The sequence below is a fragment of the Arabidopsis thaliana genome, chromosome 5 (genome assembly GCF_000001735.4).
Source record: "Arabidopsis thaliana chromosome 5, partial sequence".
Lineage (NCBI taxonomy): Eukaryota > Viridiplantae > Streptophyta > Magnoliopsida > Brassicales > Brassicaceae > Arabidopsis > Arabidopsis thaliana.
In genome coordinates, this window is record NC_003076.8 from 15,351,078 (window position 1) to 15,372,591 (window position 21,514).

At 38.2% G+C, this 21,514-nt stretch overlaps 4 protein-coding genes and 2 pseudogenes across 7 annotated transcripts; all 6 read left to right on the plus strand.

The window, feature by feature from the left end:
* Nucleotides 1–298: 298 nt before the first annotated feature.
* On the plus strand, nt 299–9,235 carry AT5G38383 (annotated as a pseudogene; the record flags this gene model as incomplete). The annotated part of the gene is made up of 1 exon: nt 299–9,235.
* A 2,461-nt stretch (nt 9,236–11,696) lies between these two features.
* On the plus strand, nt 11,697–13,738 carry AT5G38386 (F-box/RNI-like superfamily protein; the record flags this gene model as incomplete). 2 transcript variants are annotated; one of them, NM_001344245.1, is made up of 6 exons in its annotated part: nt 11,697–11,953; nt 12,096–12,511; nt 12,616–12,903; nt 12,983–13,039; nt 13,200–13,340; nt 13,424–13,738. In NM_001344245.1, exons 2-6 carry the CDS (start codon nt 12,101–12,103, stop codon nt 13,736–13,738), a joined length of 1,212 nt encoding a protein of 403 aa, NP_001331014.1. In that variant the 5' UTR covers nt 11,697–11,953; nt 12,096–12,100. The 2 variants fall into 2 exon arrangements, with proteins under 2 accessions (NP_001331014.1, NP_680363.1); NM_148058.2 differs by lacking the exon at nt 11,697–11,953 and having other exon boundaries at nt 12,041–12,511.
* A 1,195-nt stretch (nt 13,739–14,933) lies between these two features.
* On the plus strand, nt 14,934–16,976 carry AT5G38390 (F-box/RNI-like superfamily protein; the record flags this gene model as incomplete). The annotated part of the gene is made up of 3 exons (NM_123200.2): nt 14,934–16,251; nt 16,418–16,558; nt 16,644–16,976. The coding sequence occupies exons 1-3, from the start codon at nt 15,355–15,357 to the stop codon at nt 16,974–16,976; spliced, it is 1,371 nt and encodes a 456-aa protein (NP_198655.1). The 5' UTR covers nt 14,934–15,354.
* Nucleotides 16,977–17,150: 174 nt separating this feature from the next.
* On the plus strand, nt 17,151–21,398 carry AT5G38393 (annotated as a pseudogene). Its single transcript has one exon.
* AT5G38391 (F-box/RNI superfamily protein) lies at nt 17,177–17,774 on the plus strand (the record flags this gene model as incomplete). The annotated part of the gene is made up of 2 exons (NM_001344246.1): nt 17,177–17,639; nt 17,701–17,774. The coding sequence occupies 2 exons, from the start codon at nt 17,177–17,179 to the stop codon at nt 17,772–17,774; spliced, it is 537 nt and encodes a 178-aa protein (NP_001332340.1).
* AT5G38392 (F-box/RNI superfamily protein) lies at nt 18,608–19,261 on the plus strand (the record flags this gene model as incomplete). The annotated part of the gene is made up of 1 exon (NM_001344247.1): nt 18,608–19,261. One exon carries the CDS (start codon nt 18,608–18,610, stop codon nt 19,259–19,261), a length of 654 nt encoding a protein of 217 aa, NP_001330761.1.
* Nucleotides 21,399–21,514: the final 116 nt, after the last annotated feature.

The following is a 21,514-nucleotide window of genomic DNA, read 5'->3' on the forward strand; positions in this document are numbered from 1 at the left end:
AAAATGCTATAGATTTTGAAATCTTCAAAGTATTGAGAACGACAAGGTTTTAGCTCTTGTTTTTAGCTAGCTTTTGGAACATCTTTGGACTAGCTACTAGGTTGGGAATGAAAGATTTAAGTGGTTAGATTGAATACTTGGGATTGGGTTTGAAAAAAAAAAAAAAAAAAAAAAAAAAAACCTCTTTTTCTCTTAGTTTTTGTTGCTTTGCATTCATATTTTGGCATATAGTATTGCATTTGCATTTGCATTTGTTTTTTTTAGGTACATGAGTGGAGTTTAAAGTTTTGGAAGTAAAATGGAGCAAATGGAGCAAACAAAGGAGCTAAAAGATTGCAAAGTGGCCAAAGAAGAGAAGCTAGTAGGAATCTACCAAACTGGTCGATTGCGTGGTCGATTGGTCAGGACCAGAGCTACGGAGGAATATGAATCTACCAAAGTGGTCGATTTCGTGGTCTACTGGTCAAGGATTAATGTTGCGGACGATATTGAATCTACCAAGTGATCTATTGCTTGGTCGATTTCCTTCCTTAACCGGATCAAAACCCGGTTTGTTCCGGGTTAATCCGGTTTATTTTCTCGTTACTATAAATACTCTTAACCTAGTTTTAGAGAGAGGGAGCTTTTGTTTAGGGATAAAAACTTCTCTTGAAGGTTCTTTATCTAAGGTTTTTGTATGAATGTTGAGTTCTTAAGTTTCTATATCAAGTATTTCTTTTAAATTTCTCATCTATTCTCTAATGATTATGGCTTTACAAAGATCAAACCAATTCCTTTGTATGATCATGATCATGAGTGAGTAGTCTCCTAGAGTTCTTTGGTTAGGGTAGATTAGGATGGTTTAGATGTTGGGTTATGGAGTTTAGGGCTAGATTACTTAAGATTCTTACTTATTGGTTGCTTTTAAGGCTAGATCAACCTTGATCATGATGATTTAGACATTAGGAATTTCATGCCCGGAAGGTGTTCGATGAAATTCCCAAACCAAAATCTTTAAGTGCTTTTCATACCTTACCTTTGGAAATTGTTGATTAGGGTGATTAGTGGCTAGATAGACTTGTTATTTATGCTTATTGATCATTTGATTGCCTTTGGAAATTGTTGATGATTGATTGATTAGTAAAGGGATTAATATCATGGAAATGTATTAGTCTTGTTTAGTGTTCTATGGCCTAAGGATCATTGCTTGTTAGAAGTTGTTTGTTGCTCCATAATCCATCTCTTTATCATTTCTAATCGATTACCTTAACCCGAGAATTCGTCTTTAGTTTTCGCTTAGTAATTTGTTAATTTCCCGCTTTGTTTACTTTCGAAACTTGTTGGTCTTTTGTTTCTTGCTTTCTCTTATCTTGTTTTGCATTGTTTGTTTAATAATGCATTGTTACTAAGATTTAGAATACTCAAAATCATCTTGTTAGCTTAGATTAAGCAAGTGTGTGTATTCTTGGTGAGTTGATTAAATTGCAAATTGTGGTTCGATAATTAATTGAAAGAAATGCTACATCAATTTGGCGCCGTTGCCGGTTTGCAATAGTTATTAGCCATTAGGATTTCATATTTGTTTGAGACTAAGCCTTTTACTTTAGTTACTAATCCTTTATACTTGATCTTTGCTCTTGTTTTAAAGGTGTATGAACCTACGAAGTCACGGTCGAGCAAACTTAGTAGAAGAGATTAGTGACATCCGCCGGTTTGAAAGAGAAAACGCTAGAGCAAGAAGAGAACGAGAACGACTTGAACACCTTGCTCGGTTAGGCGTCATGAATGAACCCGGAATTGAGGGCCATAATGGAAATGGCCAAGCTAATGGGGATGGTCATATGCCACAACATCAACCAAGAGCTCATCAACCAATTGGAGCCTTTGATGAGCCAAACATCCGTGGAAATAGAAACGGTATTCAAGCTCCTCCGGTTGAGAACAACAACTTTGAGATTAAATCAAGCCTCATCAACATGGTTCAAAGCTCTAAGTTTCATGGTTTATCAATGGAGGACCCTTTGGATCATCTAGACCAATTTGATATGTTGTGTAGCACGGTGAAAATCAATGGGATCTCGGAAGATGCATTCAAACTTAGACTCTTCCCGTTTTCTCTTGGAGATCGAGCTCGTATTTGGGAGAAGAATCTACCTCAAGGCTCCATCACCTCTTGGGACCAATGCAAAAGAGCCTTCCTCTCAAAGTTCTTCTCCACAACAAGAACGGCAAGGTTGAGAAATGAGATATCTAGCTTCACTCAAAGGAGTAATGAAAGTTTTTGTGAAGCTTGGGAAAGGTTCAAGGGATACAAAATGCAATGCCCTCATCATGGTTTCTCTAAAGAATCTATACTAAGTACCTTGTATAAAGGAGTTCTCCCTAAATTTCGCATGTTGTTGGACACGGCAAGCAATGGAAACTTCTTGGGCTAAGATATTGATGATGATTTGTCTTTGGTAGAGAATCTAGCTCAAAGTGATGGTAACTATGGTGAAGATTATGACCGCACTCCAAGAGAAAGTAATGAGATGAGCGATCTACACCGCAAAGAGATCAAAGCATTGAATGAAAAGATGGATAAGATGATTCTTGCTAATCAAAAACCGATCCATTTTGTATCCGAGAGTGATGTCTACCAAGGTTATCAAGAGAATATGGAAGGTTGTGTAGAGGGACAAGAAGAGGTCAACTATGTTAGTGGACAAGGCTACAACAAATTCAACCCTAACTATAGGAATCACCCCAACCTTTCATATAGGAGCAATAATGTGGAGAACCCACAAGATCAAAGCTACCCACCTTTAAAGCCTCCCGGTTTCACACAACAACCTAACTATCAACCTAAACCCCAAGGGAACTTCCAACCAAAGCCTCAAGCCTACCACCACAACCAACACCAAGGGAGTTCATCAAATCCTCCACCTCAAGCGAATGATACAAACGCTCTTCTTAAACAAATTTTAGAAGGGCAAGGAAGAGGAGCAATCGATCTCGCCACACAAATGAAAGGAATGCACACCAAAGTCGATGACCTTTATGGTGAGCTCAATGCCAAAATAGAGCGTTTGAATGCCCATGTTTATAGCCAATCCTCATCCACTTCCAAGCGGCCAATGGGAACTTTACCGGGTAAACCGGAACCAAATCCGAAAGAGTATATAAATGCTATAACCCTTAGAAGTGGTAAAGAGTTGCCGAGTGGAGAGCTCAATAGAGACATTGAGCCTAAACAAAAGGAGGGTGTGATTGAGATTGATGAAGAGGAGGTATTGAATGAGAAAGTTTGTCAAGATGAGATTGATGTTGAAAAATGTATTGTTGACAAAGGGAAGGGTAAAATAGTTGAAGAGTCTAAAGAAGACAAAACCCAAGAAGAAATCTCCAAGAAGGATAAAAGTTTTGCTAAGAAAGAGACTCTATTTGTACCTCCACCTTATGAACCAAAGTTACCATTCCCGGGTCGTTTCAAGAAGCAACAACTAGAGAAGTATAGAGCAATGTTTGATGAGCAAATGAAAGAAGTTACTATCACCATGCCTATCATAGATGCGTTCTTGTTAAACCCGACTTACAACAAGTTTCTTAAAGATGCGGTTGTAGAAAAGAAGAAAACATTACAAGGTATGGTCCTTTTGACTCATGAATGTAGCGCTATCTTCCAAAACAAGATTGTAGCAAAGAAGCTTGATGATCCGGGTAGCTTTACACTTCCATGTGCTCTTGGTCCTTTATCCTTTGACCATTGCTTGTGTGATCTTGGTGCTAGTGTTAGCTTGATGCCTCTTTCGGTTGCCAAACGCTTAGGTTTCACAAGATTTAAGGATTGTAGAATTTCACTTGTCCTTGCGGACCGTTCTATTAGAACCCCGGTTGGTTTGCTTGAGGATCTTCCGGTCATGATTGGTCATTTTGAGATACCAACGGACTTTGTGGTCCTTGAGATGGATGAGGAACCGAAAGACCCACTTATCTTAGGACGCCCATTTTTGAGAACCGCGGGAGCAATGATTGATGTGCGAAGAGGAATGATTAAATTGAACTTGGGTAAGGAGGTATTAACCTTTGATATAAAAAAAACGATGAAGAAACCTACCATTGAAAACCAAGAATTTTATATCGAAGAGATAGAAGCTTTAGCGGATGAGCTTTTGGAAGAGCTAGCAATGGAGGATCCACTTCATAGTACTTTGACTATAAAACAAGGAGAGTTTGGATTACTTGAAAGTGATAGTGAGGGGTATGAGAAGATACTTGATTCTCACAAGCCTTCTAATGAAGATGGAACCTTCCTTGAGTTGAAAGAAGTTAGTCATGAGGTTAATGTTGTTGAGATTGAAGAGGTGACAAACAAGGAGGGAGCTAGCAATGGTAAGTCTAGCATAGATGGAGATTGGAGTGAACTCAAGGCTCCAAAGGTGGAACTAAAACCTCTTCCCAAGGGGCTAAGGTACGCATTTCTTGGAACAAACTCTACTTATCCGGTTATAATTAATGACGAACTTAGTGATTTAGAGGTCTCCACCCTAATAGAGGAATTGAAAAAGTATAGAAAAGCTATTGGTTATTCTCTTAGTGATATTAAAGGAATTTCGGAAACTCTTTGTGTGCATAGGATTCATCTTGAGAATGAGTCAATGACTTCCGTCGAACATCAAAGGCGGTTAAATCCTAACCTTAGAAATGTAGTACGGGAAGAGATCCTCAAACTCTTGGATGCGGGAATAATTTACCCGATCTCGGATAGCACATGGGTTTCTCCGGTTCATGTGGTCCCAAAGAAGGGTGGAGTCACGGTTGTAAAGAATGATAATGATGAGTTGATCCCAACTAGAACAATAACGGGGCATAGGATGTGTATAGATTATCGAAAATTGAATGCCGCTTCTAGGAAAGATCATTTTCCTTTACCGTTTATTGATCAAATGCTAGAGAGGTTAGCCAATCACACCCACTATTGTTTTCTAGATGGATATTCGGGATTCTTTCAAATTCCGATTCATCCAAATGACCAAGAGAAAACAACTTTCACATGCCCTTATGGTACATTTGCATATAGGAGAATGCCATTTGGTTTGTGTAATGCTCCCGCTACATTTCAAAGATGCATGATGTCTATATTCTCGGATCTAATTGAAAATGTGGTTGAAGTTTTTATGGATGACTTCTCCGTCTATGGAGACTCTTTTGCCTCTTGTCTTTCTAATTTGTGTAGGGTCTTGAAACGTTGTGAGGAGACTAACCTTGTGTTAAATTGGGAGAAGTGCCACTGCATGGTTAGAGATGGGATAGTATTGGGTCACAAGATCTCCGAGAAGGGTATAGAGGTTGATAGAGCTAAGATTGATGTGATGACCAATCTAGCACCGCCAAATTCGGTTAAGGGAATAAGAAGTTTTTTGGGCCATGCCGGGTTTTATCGAAGGTTCATCAAGGACTTCTCCAAAATAGCAAGACCACTTACAAGACTATTGTGTAAAGAAGTTGCTTTTGTGTTTGATGAGGAATGTCTAGATGCTTTCAAAAAGATAAAGAAAGCTTTGGTTAGTGCCCCAATAGTGCAAGCACCGGATTGGAATCTACCATTTGAGATCATGTGCGATGCTAGTGACTATGCGGTTGGAGCGGTTCTTGGTCAAAGAAAAGATAAGAAGCTTCATGTCATCTACTATGCAAGTAGGACTCTTGATGATGCACAAGTTAAGTATGCCACCACCGAAAAAGAGCTCCTTGCTATAGTGTTTGCATTTGAGAAGTTTCGATCATACTTGGTTGGTTCTAAGGTGATAGTTCATACGGATCATGCGGCATTAAGACATCTATTAGCCAAGAAGGATGCGAAACCAAGGCTTTTGAGATGGGTTTTGCTTCTACAAGAATTTGACTTGGAAATTAAAGACAAGAAAGGGATTGAGAATGGTGTTGCGGATCATCTCTCTCGGTTGAGGATTGATAATGATATACCAATCGATGACTCTCTTCCCGAGGAGCAACTATTGGCAATTAGGCTTTAGGATGCAAGTCATGAGACCTATAAAAAACTTGAGGAGGTGAAGACATTGAATGAAAATGGCCCATGGTATGCGGATTATGTTAACTATTTGGCATGTGGAAAAGAACCTCCAAATTTGAGTAGCTATGAAAAGAAGAAGTTCTTGAAAGATATAAACCACTTCTATTGGGATGAACCATTTCTTTATACTCTATGTAAAGATAAGATCTATAGAAGATGTGTCTCGAAAGAAGAAGTAGAAGAAATTTTGCTCCATTGCCACGGTTCAAGCTATGGAGGTCATTTTGCAACTTTCAAGACGGTTACCAAGGTTCTACAAGCGGGTTTATGGTGGCCAACGATGTTTAAAGACGCACAAGAGTTCATTTCGAAGTGCGATTCATGTCAAAGAAAAGGAAACATTAGTAGACGAAATGAGATGCCCCAAAATCCAATTTTAGAGGTTGAGATCTTTGATGTATGGGGAATAGATTTTATGGGACCATTTCCTTCTTCATATGGAAATAGCTACATACTTGTGGCGGTTGATTATGTGTCAAAATGGGTTGAGGCGATTGCTAGTCCAACTAACGATGCAAAAGTTGTGTTGAAGCTATTCAACACTATAATATTTCCAAGATTTGGTGTTCCTAGAGTGGTCATAAGTGATGGAGGGAAGCATTTCATCAACAAGGTCTTTGAGAGTCTACTCAAGAAGCACGGAGTGAAGCACAAGGTCGCCACGCCTTATCATCCGCAAACAAGTGGTCAAGTTGAGATTTCTAACCGGGAAATCAAAGCTATTCTAGAGAAGACGGTTGGGACTACAAGAAAAGATTGGTCGGTAAAACTTGATGATGCATTGTGGGCATATAGAACCGCCTTTAAGACTCCGATAGGTACTACTCCGTTCAATCTTCTCTATGGAAAATCATGCCATTTGCCGGTTGAGCTCGAATATAAGGCTTTGTGGGCAGTAAAGCTTTTGAATTTTGATATCAAAACCGCCGAGGAGAAGCGGTTGATTCAATTGAATGACCTTGATGAAATCCGCCTTGAAGCTTATGAGAACGCCAAAATTTACAAAGAGAGGACTAAGGCATTTCACGACAAGAAGATCGTTCCAAGAGACTTTAAAGTAGGTGATCAAGTGTTGTTGTTCAATTCTCGTTTGAGATTATTTCCGGGAAAGCTCAAATCTCGTTGGTCGGGTCCATTCAAGATCAAAGAAGTGAGACCCTATGGAGCCTTGGTATTGTGGAACAAAACGGGAGGAGAATTTGTTGTGAATGCTCAACGCTTGAAGCCTTACTTCGCGAATCAACACATTGGGGAGGGAACCAAAGTTTCTCTCTTGGAGCCTCAATCCGCCTAATTTGTGTGGAAACGTCAAGCTTAGTGACTTTAAACAAGCGCACTTGGGAGGCAATCCCATGGTATCCTTGTACATATTTTGATTCTATTTATGTGCTTTTGGTTTGATTAAGTTTCAGGGAAGTATTTGGAAAATTTCATATCAAGACGGGCAAGCAAAACCATTTCTGGGCAAGCGAATCGACCGCATGGTCGATTGGACGGTCGACTCATCCATGTCCGCAAATCCGTCAGATTTCTAATCGAGCACTCAATAGAGCAGTCAATAGACGAGTTGGTCGATTGGACGGTCTACTGATTCATGTCCGCAAATCCGTAAATTTTCGAATCGACCAATCAATTGATCGATTGGTTTTGAAAGCCCAGGTAAGTCATCTCTTGACTTCGTCGGTTCACTAGAAATTTTCCGGTTTAGTCCCTTAACCAACCAAAACCGAAAAAAAAAATAATAATAATAATAATAATAATTCCTTCTTTTTCCTTCTCTCACGACCTCTTCCTCTCACTTTTCTCTCTTTTTTCAAACTCACTCTCTCTTTTGTTTTCAAACACACTTGCTTGTTTTTAGTGATTCAAATCTCTTGTTCACTTTTTTTTCTCCATAGAACCCGAATTTAGCATCTCCACTCTCAGATTGACAAGGCACAATGGTAGAAGGCACAAAGAGAACAAACCCCAAACGTTCTAAGACAATGACCTCCACTGAACCGCAAAGTGAACCCGTTGCTCATTGGACTAAGGAAGATAAGAAAGCTCTCAAAGTCATCTCTCCACTTCCTTCATTTCCAACGCGTTTTGCAAATCGCGAGATCCTAGAGAAGATGGGTTTGCTCGAGACTATTGACGAGTTCTTCACAAAGATGGGACTTGGCGCCTTCACCTCCATGGATCACCCTACATTCAGTGAGCCTACAGTTGATTTCTTTAGCACCATGGAGTACACATTTACGAACCCAAAGATACCACTAGCTAAAGAAGGAATCATCAACTTCAAGGTCAAAACAAAGGCTTTCTCCATATCAATTCCCGACCTTTGTGAAGCCTATGGATTTGAGAACAAAAGCGAGATGAGCTTCCCGAAGTTTAAAGGAATCCACTTCTTTTGGGGCGAGCTAGCAAGCGGGAAATTCAGTTGTAACGCAAGTATCAAGAGCGTCCGCCATCCGGTAATTCGTTACGCCTTGAAGCTTCTCGCGCATGCTCTTTTTGGGAGAGGTGAAACGAGTTCTACTACGGTTTCCGAGATGTGCTTTCTTTTTCAAGGAGTCAAAGAATTGTTGGTAGAAGACGCGGACGAGAATGGCGATGGAAGGTTGGTACATGATGATCTTGGAAATGATGTGAACTATGGGTGCATCTTTGCTTCTTATCTAGAGGATTATAAGAACCGGCTAATCAAGGGCAAGACGAAATCCATCTACATTGGTGGTACTCTCACACCACTTTTTGTTAAAGCGGGAGTAGATCTTTCTCCATTCAATGCTCTCCCAAAGCGTGAATACATTGACTATGAGAACTTGGTGCGTTCTTGCTCTTTAAAACGTAGCGATGATGCTTTCATCTACTTGTACACGGATCGAGAGGATAACAAGTTGGAATGCATACTACCCTCAAAGGAGATCACAAATGTAGAGAGTCATGAAGACATTATGTTTTTGCCAAGTAAGGAATATCAAGTACCAAATTTGGAGCAATTTATGGAGATTGAAGAAGAAGACTTGCCACCATCTCCACGAGATGACCCTTACAACCTCAACAAGTGTGATCTTCCCGAATTCACATTTGTGCCAAAGACCAAGATGGAGAAGTTTCTTCAATCCGTCATCAAGTCTCAAAGGAAGATAAACAAGTGGAAATCTTATGCAATAGGAAAGCTACTTAAGAAGGTGAAGAAGCTCCAACCACCGGATTATGTCTCTTCCGAGGATGAACTTGTTTTTCCTTCAAATGAGGAGGAAGATAGAGACAATATTTTGGAGAGTGATGAGAATAATGAAACGCCCGCCACTTCATCACACTCGTCTAGGAGGAAGAACGCCTCGAGAGACCACTCCTACATGCCTTAGCCACTCCACGGTATCACTTGTATATACGACTTTATTTCTTTTAGTTCTATTTATTTATTTTCGTTAGTCTTTTCCTCATATTTTTCTCTCACACCGAGACGGTGTGAAATAAGTTTGGGGGAGAGACTAACCATCTAACGTTGTGTTTTGTTTTGATTTTATTTCTTTGAGTCTTGCATTGTCAATATCTATGTTTTGAGAAAAAATAAAAAAAAAATCTGAAAATTTTGAAAAATCCAAAAAAATCATGTAGGTTTGCATATTAATTTTCTCTTTTAGAATTGAGTCTAGAAGCATCTAGTGTGCATTTGCATTTGCATAGGGGATAATGATTTAATTACCTTGTAGAAATTCAAGCTTAGGATTGAACTTAAAGCCCTTGATCACAGTTAATCGTTGCTTGATCATCTTGGAAAAAATGGAAAATCCATGCTTAGACTTTTGCGTTTCTCGAAAGCAATTTCTACTTGTGTGAAGCTTACATGACTTTTGAAATATCTCTATGAATTTGGACTTAATTTGATATTGATTTCTCGCTTATGGATCCTAAATGCATTCTCATGGTAGTCTAAAAGACTCATTCGGGTTATCTTATTCGTTTTGCCAATCTTTTGTTAACCCGAATGGCCATTCTCACCTTTAGAATGGTTTTCCCTACCCTTAACCTTAAAACCTTTCTTTCAAGCCTATGTACTATTTGTGAGTGAGGCCTCTTGTATGAAAATGCTATAGATTTTGAAATCTTCAAAGTATTGAGAACGACAAGGTTTTAGCTCTTGTTTTTAGCTAGCTTTTGGAACATCTTTGGACTAGCTACTAGGTTGGGAATGAAAGATTTAAGTGGTTAGATTGAATACTTGGGATTGGGTTTGAAAAAAAAAAAAAAAAAAAAAAAAAAAAAACCTCTTTTTCTCTTAGTTTTTGTTGCTTTGCATTCATATTTTGGCATATAGTATTGCATTTGCATTTGCATTTGTTTTTTTTAGGTACATGAGTGGAGTTTAAAGTTTTGGAAGTAAAATGGAGCAAATGGAGCAAACAAAGGAGCTAAAAGATTGCAAAGTGGCCAAAGAAGAGAAGCTAGTAGGAATCTACCAAACTGGTCGATTGCGTGGTCGATTGGTCAGGACCAGAGCTACGGAGGAATATGAATCTACCAAAGTGGTCGATTTCGTGGTCTACTGGTCAAGGATTAATGTTGCGGACGATATTGAATCTACCAAGTGATCTATTGCTTGGTCGATTTCCTTCCTTAACCGGATCAAAACCCGGTTTGTTCCGGGTTGATCCGGTTTATTTTCTCATTACTATAAATACTCTTAACCTAGTTTTAGAGAGAGGGAGCTTTTGTTTAGGGATAAAAACTTCTCTTGAAGGTTCTTTATCTAAGGTTTTTGTATGAATGTTGAGTTCTTAAGTTTCTATATCAAGTATTTCTTTTAAATTTCTCATCTATTCTCTAATGATTATGGCTTTACAAAGATCAAACCAATTCCTTTGTATGATCATGATCATGAGTGAGTAGTCTCCTAGAGTTCTTTGGTTAGGGTAGATTAGGATGGTTTAGATGTTGGGTTATGGAGTTTAGGGCTAGATTACTTAAGATTCTTACTTATTGGTTGCTTTTAAGGCTAGATCAACCTTGATCATGATGATTTAGACATTAGGAATTTCATGCCCGGAAGGTGTTCGATGAAATTCCCAAACCAAAATCTTTAAGTGCTTTTCATACCTTACCTTTGGAAATTGTTGATTAGGGTGATTAGTGGCTAGATAGACTTGTTATTTATGCTTATTGATCATTTGATTGCCTTTGGAAATTGTTGATGATTGATTGATTAGTAAAGGGATTAATATCATGGAAATGTATTAGTCTTGTTTAGTGTTCTATGGCCTAAGGATCATTGCTTGTTAGAAGTTGTTTGTTGCTCCATAATCCATCTCTTTATCATTTCTAATCGATTACCTTAACCCGAGAATTCGTCTTTAGTTTTCGCTTAGTAATTTGTTAATTTCCCGCTTTGTTTACTTTCGAAACTTGTTGGTCTTTTGTTTCTTGCTTTCTCTTATCTTGTTTTGCATTGTTTGTTTGATAATGCATTGTTACTAAGATTTAGAATACTCAAAATCATCTTGTTAGCTTAGATTAAGCAAGTGTGTGTATTCTTGGTGAGTTGATTAAATTGCAAATTGTGGTTCGATAATTAATTGAAAGAAATGCTACATCAGTAGGTTTCGAAGTTAACTCATCCTGTATTTGGGGTTTCTTAGTTTACACGTTTCCTTTGGGGCAGATCCCTATTTGCTCTGGTTTATCGAAATTAAACCGGTGATTTTTAAGAACTGGATGAAATAAAACATGAAAACTTAAAAATTGAATTTTTCGATTCCTTTGCATGTCTTGTCGAAACCTGAAAGCTTGAGTATTTTCTTTATATTTTTCGTTTGAGAGCCAAAAACACAAGCAATTAAGCAAATCCCAACTCTCTTTTTCATTGAAATCCCGAAACAATTAGGTCGTGGATTAAGCTTTTGTAACAAGGTAGGTTTGGAGGTTTACTCATTATATTTTTTTAGGGTTCCATAAGATTCCTATTTGCGTTGTGAGCTCTAATTTTCCCTGTATTGAAGTTAGAAGTTCCTGTTCTCAGTTTACCAGTTTATACTCTCTTTGTTTCGTGCAGAGCAGATGGATCACTTAAGCAATTTACCAGACGAGCTTCTTTGCCATATTATGTCCTTCCTTACCACCAAGGAGGCTGCTTTGATATCGGTTCTCTCCAAAAGGTGGCGCAATTTGATTGCATTTGTCCCTAATCTTGATATTTTTGACTGTGATATTCTGCATTGGGAGGTGCGTAAAGAGGAAAGGGACGATATTCGACAGCTCTTCATGGATTTTGTGGATAGAGTTTTGGCATTGCAAGGTAACTCTCCCTTAAAGAAATTCTCCCTCTGTTGTGGCGGCGGTTCTTATTCGGATAGAGTGGATTGTTGGATACAGAATGTGATGGTGCGTGGTGTTTCGGAGCTTGATCTATCAATGATTTTTGATACCTCTTATCATATGTATCCACAAGTTTTCGAGAACAAGAAACTAGTTAAGCTCCATTATCTGGATTTGATATTCGTTGCTTGGATGGGAGCATTTTCTTACCAATGCTTAAAACTCTCCTTCTTGAATCAGTTTTGTTATCTGTTGAGAATTTTGAGATTTTTCTTCGTGCTTTGCCTGCGCTTGAGGAATTAGTCATGAATCATATATACTGGAAAGAATTGGATGTGAATGTGCATGTATCTGTATCAAGTGCAAGCCTCAAGACCCTAACAATAAAATGCATCGTTTGTTTACATACTAAGTCATTTGATACACCTAGTCTTGCTTACTTATCTTACTCTGATTATGCCATGGGAGATTATCCCGTAGCTAAAATGGAAAACTTGTTTGAGGCTCGAATCAGCCTTTTTGTACCTGAAGACGATATCAGCCGAGTAAGAGCGCCAAACAATGATTTGTTAGAGGATGATGAGTACAATCATGCATGTTCTCCGATATGAAAATGTGGGGAAGCTTATGAATAGCATTCGAAATGTTCGGTATCTCTATTTCTCTCGTGATACTCTTGAGGTTAGTGTTTTTGTTCTTTTCTCTATTAGCTGGTCTTGGTAAAATAAATGAAAGATAACCAGCACTTCGTCTCAATTTATGGAGCATGGCAGTCATGTTTGTTCAAGTCCTATTTTTAACAAATAAGCAAAAGTCTAATTATGGTTTGTCTTGTTATCAGGTGCTTTCTCTATGCTGTGAATCGATGCCAGTGTTCAAAAACCTCAAATCTTTATCTATCAAGAGTGTTGAGAGTCGAGGATGGCAAGCAATGCCAGTTCTTCTAAGGAACTGTCCACATTTAGAAACTCTAGTCCTTGAGGTATAGAAATAACTAATTTACCAAACATGTACAAAGATAGAGTTCACACATTGAAACCTTAAATGTCTCCTTTATGCCTTCAGGCTCTCTTGCACCATGTAACTGATAAATGCGGGGATGCTTGTGCCTGCGTCTCTCGGGAGGAGAAAGGTCGTTCGCTCAAATCTTGTCCAGTAAAAGTGTTAGAGATTAAAGAGTTTCAAGGAACAATGAAAGAGATGCACATGATAAAACATTTCCTGGACTATCTTCCGTGTTTGAAGGAGATGAAAATCTCCTATATGAAAAAGAATGATCATACTACACAGTTCAGAGTCATCCCTCAAGTTATTGCAGAGATGGTGGAACACTACAACAAGTTATCTAATTGCAATGTCCAGCTTGTAGTGAGTGGTTAATTTTATAAAAAGTTGACAGCACATTGATTCAGCCATTTATGATCTCGCTTGTGGTATAATCTTTCACTTCCCTAGCATTTTGCTTTGAGTTCTCTTTACGTTTTAGATTTTGTGGACGAATCGTTAAGAGTGAATTATTTTAGAGCAGAACACCGATGTTTAATATTTTTTTCCTTGGACATAGTGCTCAATTGTTTTGTTTTATCGCAAAATCACGGATGCAATACATACATGTTTGACACTAAGCGATGTGATATACTTCTAAGAACTCAAAACTCAAGCATTCCCGGTTTACCAAAATTAAACCTGTAAAAGAACCGGATAAAATTGAACCAGACTCCAATTTTGTTCAACTCTTAAAATTGGATGCCTTTTCGTTGTCGAACTCGAACCTGAAAGCTTGGGTCTCTCTTTTCACTGAAATCCTAATGATCCTGCAAAGCTCAGTGTCACTGATGTTTCTGAAGTTATCACGGGGGTCGGGGGACATGATGGAACACTACGAAAAGTCATCGACTTGCCATGTCCAGCTCCTAGTGGATGCTTACTTGTATAAGAAGTGGACTGCACAATGAAGTCTCTAAAGAGCAAAAGTCGCTCTCCTTGAAACTTGACTCAGTTTGGTTTTCTAGTGGTGAGTTTCAGATGCTATTTTTTGGTTTCCCTGCCCTTCCGGAATTAGACATAGCAGAGGTATACTTCCGTCTAAAATGAAGAAAGCATTTCTCTGGACCTTTTCTTGTGTTTGTAGGAGAGCAGGGATATACATATATATACCAAAGAGAATGATTTTATAGACTTCAAAGTCTCTGGAATGTTTAAACTCGTCGCAACAAGTTTCATAGTTTTGATATTTAAAAAGTGTATGGATTAGTGCACACTGATGAGTCTCTCATAGTCTATTCTTTGGTTAACTTTGCTTTCGTTCTCTGAGTTTCTTTTTTACTTTAAGCAATACTTCTACATTTGGGCCTAAATCTGTTTAAGCAATGTAGCCCAAAGATCAACCCGTTCCGGTTTATCGAAACTACACCGGCGATTTTAAAGAACAAAACCCTCAATTTCCATATATTTATTTAATTGGTTTTTACCTCTCTTTTTTGGCAAGTTTCTATTACTTTTGGTAATCAAAATGTAAATCCAAAACTATCTTCATTTATATAATAGTAACATTTTATCAAAAAAAAAAAAAAAACTCACGTCTTCCTCTTAAAAATTGGATGCTTCTCTGATGCCTTTGCATGTCTATGTCGAACCTGAAAGCTTGGGTATTTGCTTCATATCTCCTCCTTTTTAAAGAACCGGATGAAATAAAACCCTAAATTAAGAAAATCCCAACTCTCTTTTTCACTAAAATCCCTACAAAATAGGTCTTGGATAAAACTTTTGTAGCAAGGTAGGTTTCGAGGTTTACTCATTAATTATGTTTTGGGGGTTCTTAGTCCATAAGATTTGTATTTGTGTTGTTAGCTCTAACTTTCCCTCTATGAAAGTTCATGTTCGAATCCATAAGATTCCTACTTTACCAGTTTAACGTGTTTCTTTGCACTTGCTTGGATTTTACATGAATAACCTTTCTTGTTTGGTAAGATTCCTCTTCGTTTCGTGCAGAGAAAATGGATCTATTAAGCAATCTACCATACGAGCTTCTTTGCCATATATTGTCCTTCCTTACAACAAAAGAGGCTGCTTTGACATCGGTTCTGTCAAAGAGGTGGCGCAATCTAATTGCATTTGTCCCTAATGTTGATATTGTGGACCATGATATTCGAGAGCTTTTCATGGATTTTGTTGATAGAGTATTGGCATTGCAGGGTAACTCTCCCATTAACAAATTTTCCCTCGATTGTTCCGGTGTTGATTCGGATAGAGTGGATTGTTGGATACAGAATGTGATGGTGCGTGGTGTTTCCGAGCTTAATTTATCAATCTTTGTGGATTCGGTTTTCGAAGATGACTATAATCTCTTTCCAAAAGTGTTTGAGAACAAAAAACTAGTTAAGCTCGGATTAAGTTATATTTCTTGGTTGGATGGGAGCATTTTCTTACCAATGCTTAAAACACTCGTTCTTGAATCAGTTTTGTTATCTGTTGAGAAGTTTGAGATTCTTCTTCATGCTTTGCCTGCGCTTGAGGAATTAGTCATGAATAATATATACTGGAAAGAGCGGGATGTTGTCGATTTGATTGTTTCAAGTGAAAGCCTCAAGACCCTAACAATAAACTTCATCGTTTGTACACATACTTTGTCATTTGATACACCTATTCTTGCTTACCTATCTTACTCTGGTTATGTCGTGGACGATTATGCCGAAGCTAAAATGGAAAACTTGTTTGAGGCTCGAATCAGCCTTCTTGTAGTTGAAGGCGATATCAGCCGAGTAAGAGCGCTAATAAACAATGATTTGTTAGAGGATGATGAGTACGATGTTCTCCAATTTGAAAATGTGTGGAAGCTAATGAATGGTATTCGAAATATTCGGTGTCTCTATTTGTCTCCTAATACTCTTGAGGTTAGTTTTTTTTGTTCTTTTCTCTATTTAGCTGGTCTTGGTAAAATAAATGAAAGATAACCAGTACTTCGTCTCAATTTACGGAGCATGGCAGTCATGTTTCTTCGGTCCCATTTTTAACAAATATAATAAGCAAAGGTCTAATTATGGTTTCTCTTGTTATGAGGTGCTTTCTCTATGCTGTGAATCGATGCCAGTGTTCAAAAACCTCAAATCTTTGTCTATCAAGAGTGCCGAGAATCGAGGATGGCAAGCAATGCCAGTTCTTCTAAGGAACTGTCCGCATTTAGAAACTCTAGTCCTTGAGGTACGTATAACACAATTCATTAATTTGCCAAACATGTACAAAATATCATACTTTGAATTTCTCATTGTCACTTTTATGCTTTCAGGGTCTATTGCACCATGTAACAGATAAATGTGGGGATGCTTGTGACTGTGTTTCCCGAGAAGACAAAGGTCGTTCACTCACATCGTGTCCAGTAAAAGTGTTGGAGATTAAAGGGTTCCAAGGAACAACCAAAGAGATGAACATGATAAAACATTTCTTGGAATATTTTCCGTGTTTGAAAGAGCTAAAAATGTATATGGAAGAGAATGATCCTGCACAGCTCAGAGTCCCTGAAGTTATCACGGGGGAGATGATGGAACGCTACAAAAAGTCATCAAGTTGCAATGTCCAGCTCCTAGTAGGTGGTAAGTTGTATAAGAAGTGGACTCCATGATGAAGCCTCTAAAGAAGAAAAGTTTTGGAATTTGATTTTGGTTTAAATTGGCTTGAAAAACTGTTTCAAACCAAGACAATCGGAAAGCCGTGGGTAAAGGGGATTCTCCCATTAAGAAATGGGTAAAGGGGATAGGGATAGGGATTCTTGCTTTTGTCCCTAATCTTGATATCGATGACAATACTTTTCTGCATCCGGAAATGGGTAAAGGGGATAGGGAAGATATTCGAGAGCTCTTCATGGATTTTGTTGATAGAGTATTGGCATTGCAGGGTGATTCTCCCATTAAGAAAGTCTCCATCAACTGTGTCGGTGTTGATTCAGTTAGAGTGGATGCTTGGATACGTAATGTGATGTTACGTGGTGTTTCAGAGCTTGTTCTTTTAATCGTTTTGGATGTCCAGTCGATTGGTAAGAAGTTTTGGGTGCCTCCAAAATGTTTCGAGAGCAAGAAACTAGTTAAGCTAGAGATAGGTTATGGAGTTGATATTGGTTGGTTAGATGGAAGCTTTTTCTTACTGATGCTTAAAACTCTTGTTCTTAGGTTAGTTCAGTTATCTGCTGATAAGTTTAAGATTCTTCTTCATGATTTGCCTGCGCTTGAGGAATTAGCCATGGGTTATGTAACCTGGAGTGAAGATGATGCTGTTGTGTCAGATGCAAGTCTAAAAGAGACTAACAATAACTTCCAACCATTATGTCTGCTATTCTTATTATTATTTAGACACTTTTTCGGTTGATACGCCGAGTCTCACTTACTTCTCTTACTCTGACTTGTTGCTAAAGACTACCCTGTAATTAAGATGGAAAACTAATACACTTCTCTTACTTCACTTACTTCGGAATTTGATTTTTGTGTAATTGGTGTATATATATATCTATAAACCAATAAACCCCTCCTAAATATTCTGAAATTCTTAGTTATATTAATCAAAATAATACCTTTTTTTGCAAAATTTAACCAATTTTTTAAGTTTTTTATTTTATTTTCCAAAACCGATCCAAATCCAACACTTATCAATAGTCTTAAAGCTGTCCCGGATTATACATGTTTGACCTCGTCACGGGGCTAATGTTGTGATGTCCAATTCATGATCTGCGATTCTTTGCGCGATCAAATCTTTAACGTGAAAAAGCTTGCTCTATGTTTTTACCAAAGTCCTGCCCTTCAACGTGAAAAAGTTTGCTTTCTTCTGCAGCCTAACTCAAGCTGTCCCGGTTTACCGAAATTAAACCAGTGATTTTTAAGAACCGGATTAAATAAAACCCTAATTTTGTTTTCTTAAAATTTGGATGTTTCGGCTTCTCCGATGCCTTTTTCTTCATAAAATCAAAGAAACCAGCGATAAAGCAACTCCCAAATCTCTCTTTTCTTGAAATCTCCAATATTTGTTTCTTGGTAAGTATCGAAGTTTACTCAATTCGCTTTTTAAGGTTTCGTAGTTCACAAGCTTCCTTTCGGATGTATTCCTAGTTGCGTTGTTAACTTAGCGTTTCTCTCTTTTAGGGTTTACCAGTTATAATTAATTGCTTCCTTCTACATGCTCGAATTTTTACATGAATCTAAAGACCAAACCTTTCTCTGTTTGTAGTTGAACTGTTTGGTAATATACGAAGCTTTTCTAGAGAAAATGGATCTCTTAAGCAATCTACCAGACGAGCTTCTTTGTCATATATTGTCCTTCTTTACCACAAAGGAGGCTGCTTTGACTTCTGTTCTCTCAAAGAGGTGGCGACATCTGTTTGCACTTGTCCCTAATCTTGACATTGATGACTCTATGTTTCTATACCCTGAAGAGGGTAAGCGTGATAGGAACGAAATTCAACAGAGCTTCGTTGAATTTGTCGATAGATTATTGTTATTGCAGGGTAAATCTCCCACTAGAAAAGTCTCCCTCAAGTGTATAAGTATGTCTGATCCAGACCGCCTAGATGATTGGATAAGTAATGTGTTGGCTCGTGGTGTTTCCGAACTTGATCTGTCAATCGATTTGTGTATGGATGAATACATTCTCTTGTCTTCAAAACGTTTCGAGAGCAAGAATCTAGTTAGGTTGAAATTACACCGTATTTGTATTGGCCAACCGGAAAACCCTATTGGTTGGTTGGCTGGGGGAATATTATTACCAATGCTTAAAACTGTCCTACTTGAGTCAGTTGGGTTTTATGTTGATGAGGTTTTTCTTAGAGCTTTGCCTGTTCTTGAGGAATTAGTCATGGTTGATGTATTCTGTTCTGGAGCGTTAAGGATGTCATCGTGTCAAATGCAAGCCTCAAGACCCTAACAATGAGTTCCAACCATTATACGGGAACTATGTCATTCGATACACCTAGTCTAGTTTACTTTTGTTACTCTGACTATGTTGCTAAAGACTACCCCTTAGTTAACATGGAAAACTTACTTGAGGCTAGAATCAAACTTTTGTTAACTGACGATCAAGTCGAAAGAGCAAGAGAGCCAAATAACGATGGCGTGGAGGCTGATGAGGACGATGTTGTTCTACAATTTGCAAATGTGGGGAAGCTCATGAATGGCATACGAAATGTTCAGTATCTAGTGTTTTCTGCTAATACTCTCGAGGTCAGTTTTCTCTTCTTCTTTTCTTGAAACATCTATGGCAAAATGTCTAATTGACGTGTGTCTTGTGTTCAGGTGCTTTCTCTATGCTTTGAATCAATGCCAGTGTTCAACAACCTAAAATCGTTAACTATTGAGGGTAAAAAGAGGCGAGGATGGCAAGCACTGCCAGTTCTTCTAAGCAACTGTCCATATTTAGAAACTCTAGTCCTTGAGGTATAAAAAAATAACTAATTTGCCAAAACATGAACCAAGATAGCTTTCATATATACTTTGAATTGAATCTCTTATTGTGTCCTTTATGGTATCACTCTTTCAGGGTCTCTTGCACTATGTCACAGATAAATGCGGGGATGCTTGTGGCTGCATTTCTCGAGAGGATAAGGGTCGTTCACTCACATCTTGCCCAGTAAAAGTTATAGAGATTAAAGGGTTTCAAGGAAAAAAGAAAGAGATGCACATGATAAAGCATTTCTTGGTTTATTTTCCGTGTTTGAAAGAGATAAAAATCTATATTGAAGAGAATGCACTTGAAGTGTCTAAAGTTATCGCAAAGAGGATAAATCGCTACAACAAGGTATCGAATTGCAACGTGCAGCTCCTGGTAAGTGGTTGCTTGTATAAGGAGTGGAGTGCACAATGAAGTCTTGGAAGAACGAAAGTTGTTTTGGTTTGATTTCATTTAATTGGCTTGAAAACATTTTTTACCCTAAACCAAACCAATCGCAAAACTGTTGTTCTTTCTTCTCTTGCATTCTTGTTGAACTCATACAAAGCACCAGTGCACCACTATCACGCAAAGGTTAGCTCTCACATCTCTCACTCTCATATGCTCTGTTTCTCTTTCTCTGTTTTAACAGAAGCATATAGTTACTCTCTCTAATCTCTGCCTCTTTTGTCTAACATTTTAACAAATACATAAACGTTTTCAAAGAGAAGAGAAACATTGAATGTCTACATGTTGGTAAAACTTGGATACACTCTTACAAGACACACTCACACATACTTATACTACTTGTACTTGGCACACTTACACATACAAACATGCCTTAATCACATAATTAACTCTAGACTCTACTACCTTGAAACTCTAACCACAACACTTGCACACTGCTTTACTTTAATTAAACTTCAACCTCAAGCTAACCCAAAAAACACACTTTACTCTTGTTTGGGCCTTAACGAAAGCTGCAGCCACACAAGCCCAACATATCTTTATGTTGACTTAGCTTCTTCTCCTTTGGCTCGATTTCGTCTTCTTTCTTCATCGTCTTTCTCTTTTACAGGTTTAATCAAAGGCTCAAATCTTCTTTCGTGCAGAGAAGATGGATCATGTTAGCAGTCTACCAGACGGTGTTCTTTGTCATATATTGTCCTTCCTCACCACAAAGGAAGCTACGTTGACTTCCATTCTCTCCAAGAGATGGCGCAATCTGTTTGCGTTTGTCCCTAATCTCGATATTGATGACTCTATCTTTCTCCATAATGAAGATTTTAAGGAGGATAGGTACGACATTTATCACTTATCAGAGCTTCATCGATTTTGTTGATAGAGTATTGGCAATGCAGGGTGATTCTCCCATTAAGAAACTCTCCCTCAAGTTTAGAACTGGCTTTGACTCACACCGAGCAGATGGTTGGATAAGTAACACGTTGGTTCGTGGTGTTTCCGAACTTGATGTGCTAATCAGTTTGCATGGAACAGATTACCATTTTCTGTCTCCAAAATGTTTCAAGACCAAGAATCTGGTTACTCTGAAATTAAACAGTCTTGCTATTGACTGGGACATATTCTTACCAATGCTTAAAACTCTCCTTCTTCACTCTGTTACGTTATGTGTTGATAAGATGTTTTCTTAGTGCTTTGCCTGCGCTTGAGGAATTAGTCTTGTTTGTTGTGCCCTGGGGAGGTAAGTCTAACGATTTCCTCTTAAAACATTCGATGTTTCAGCTTCTCCGA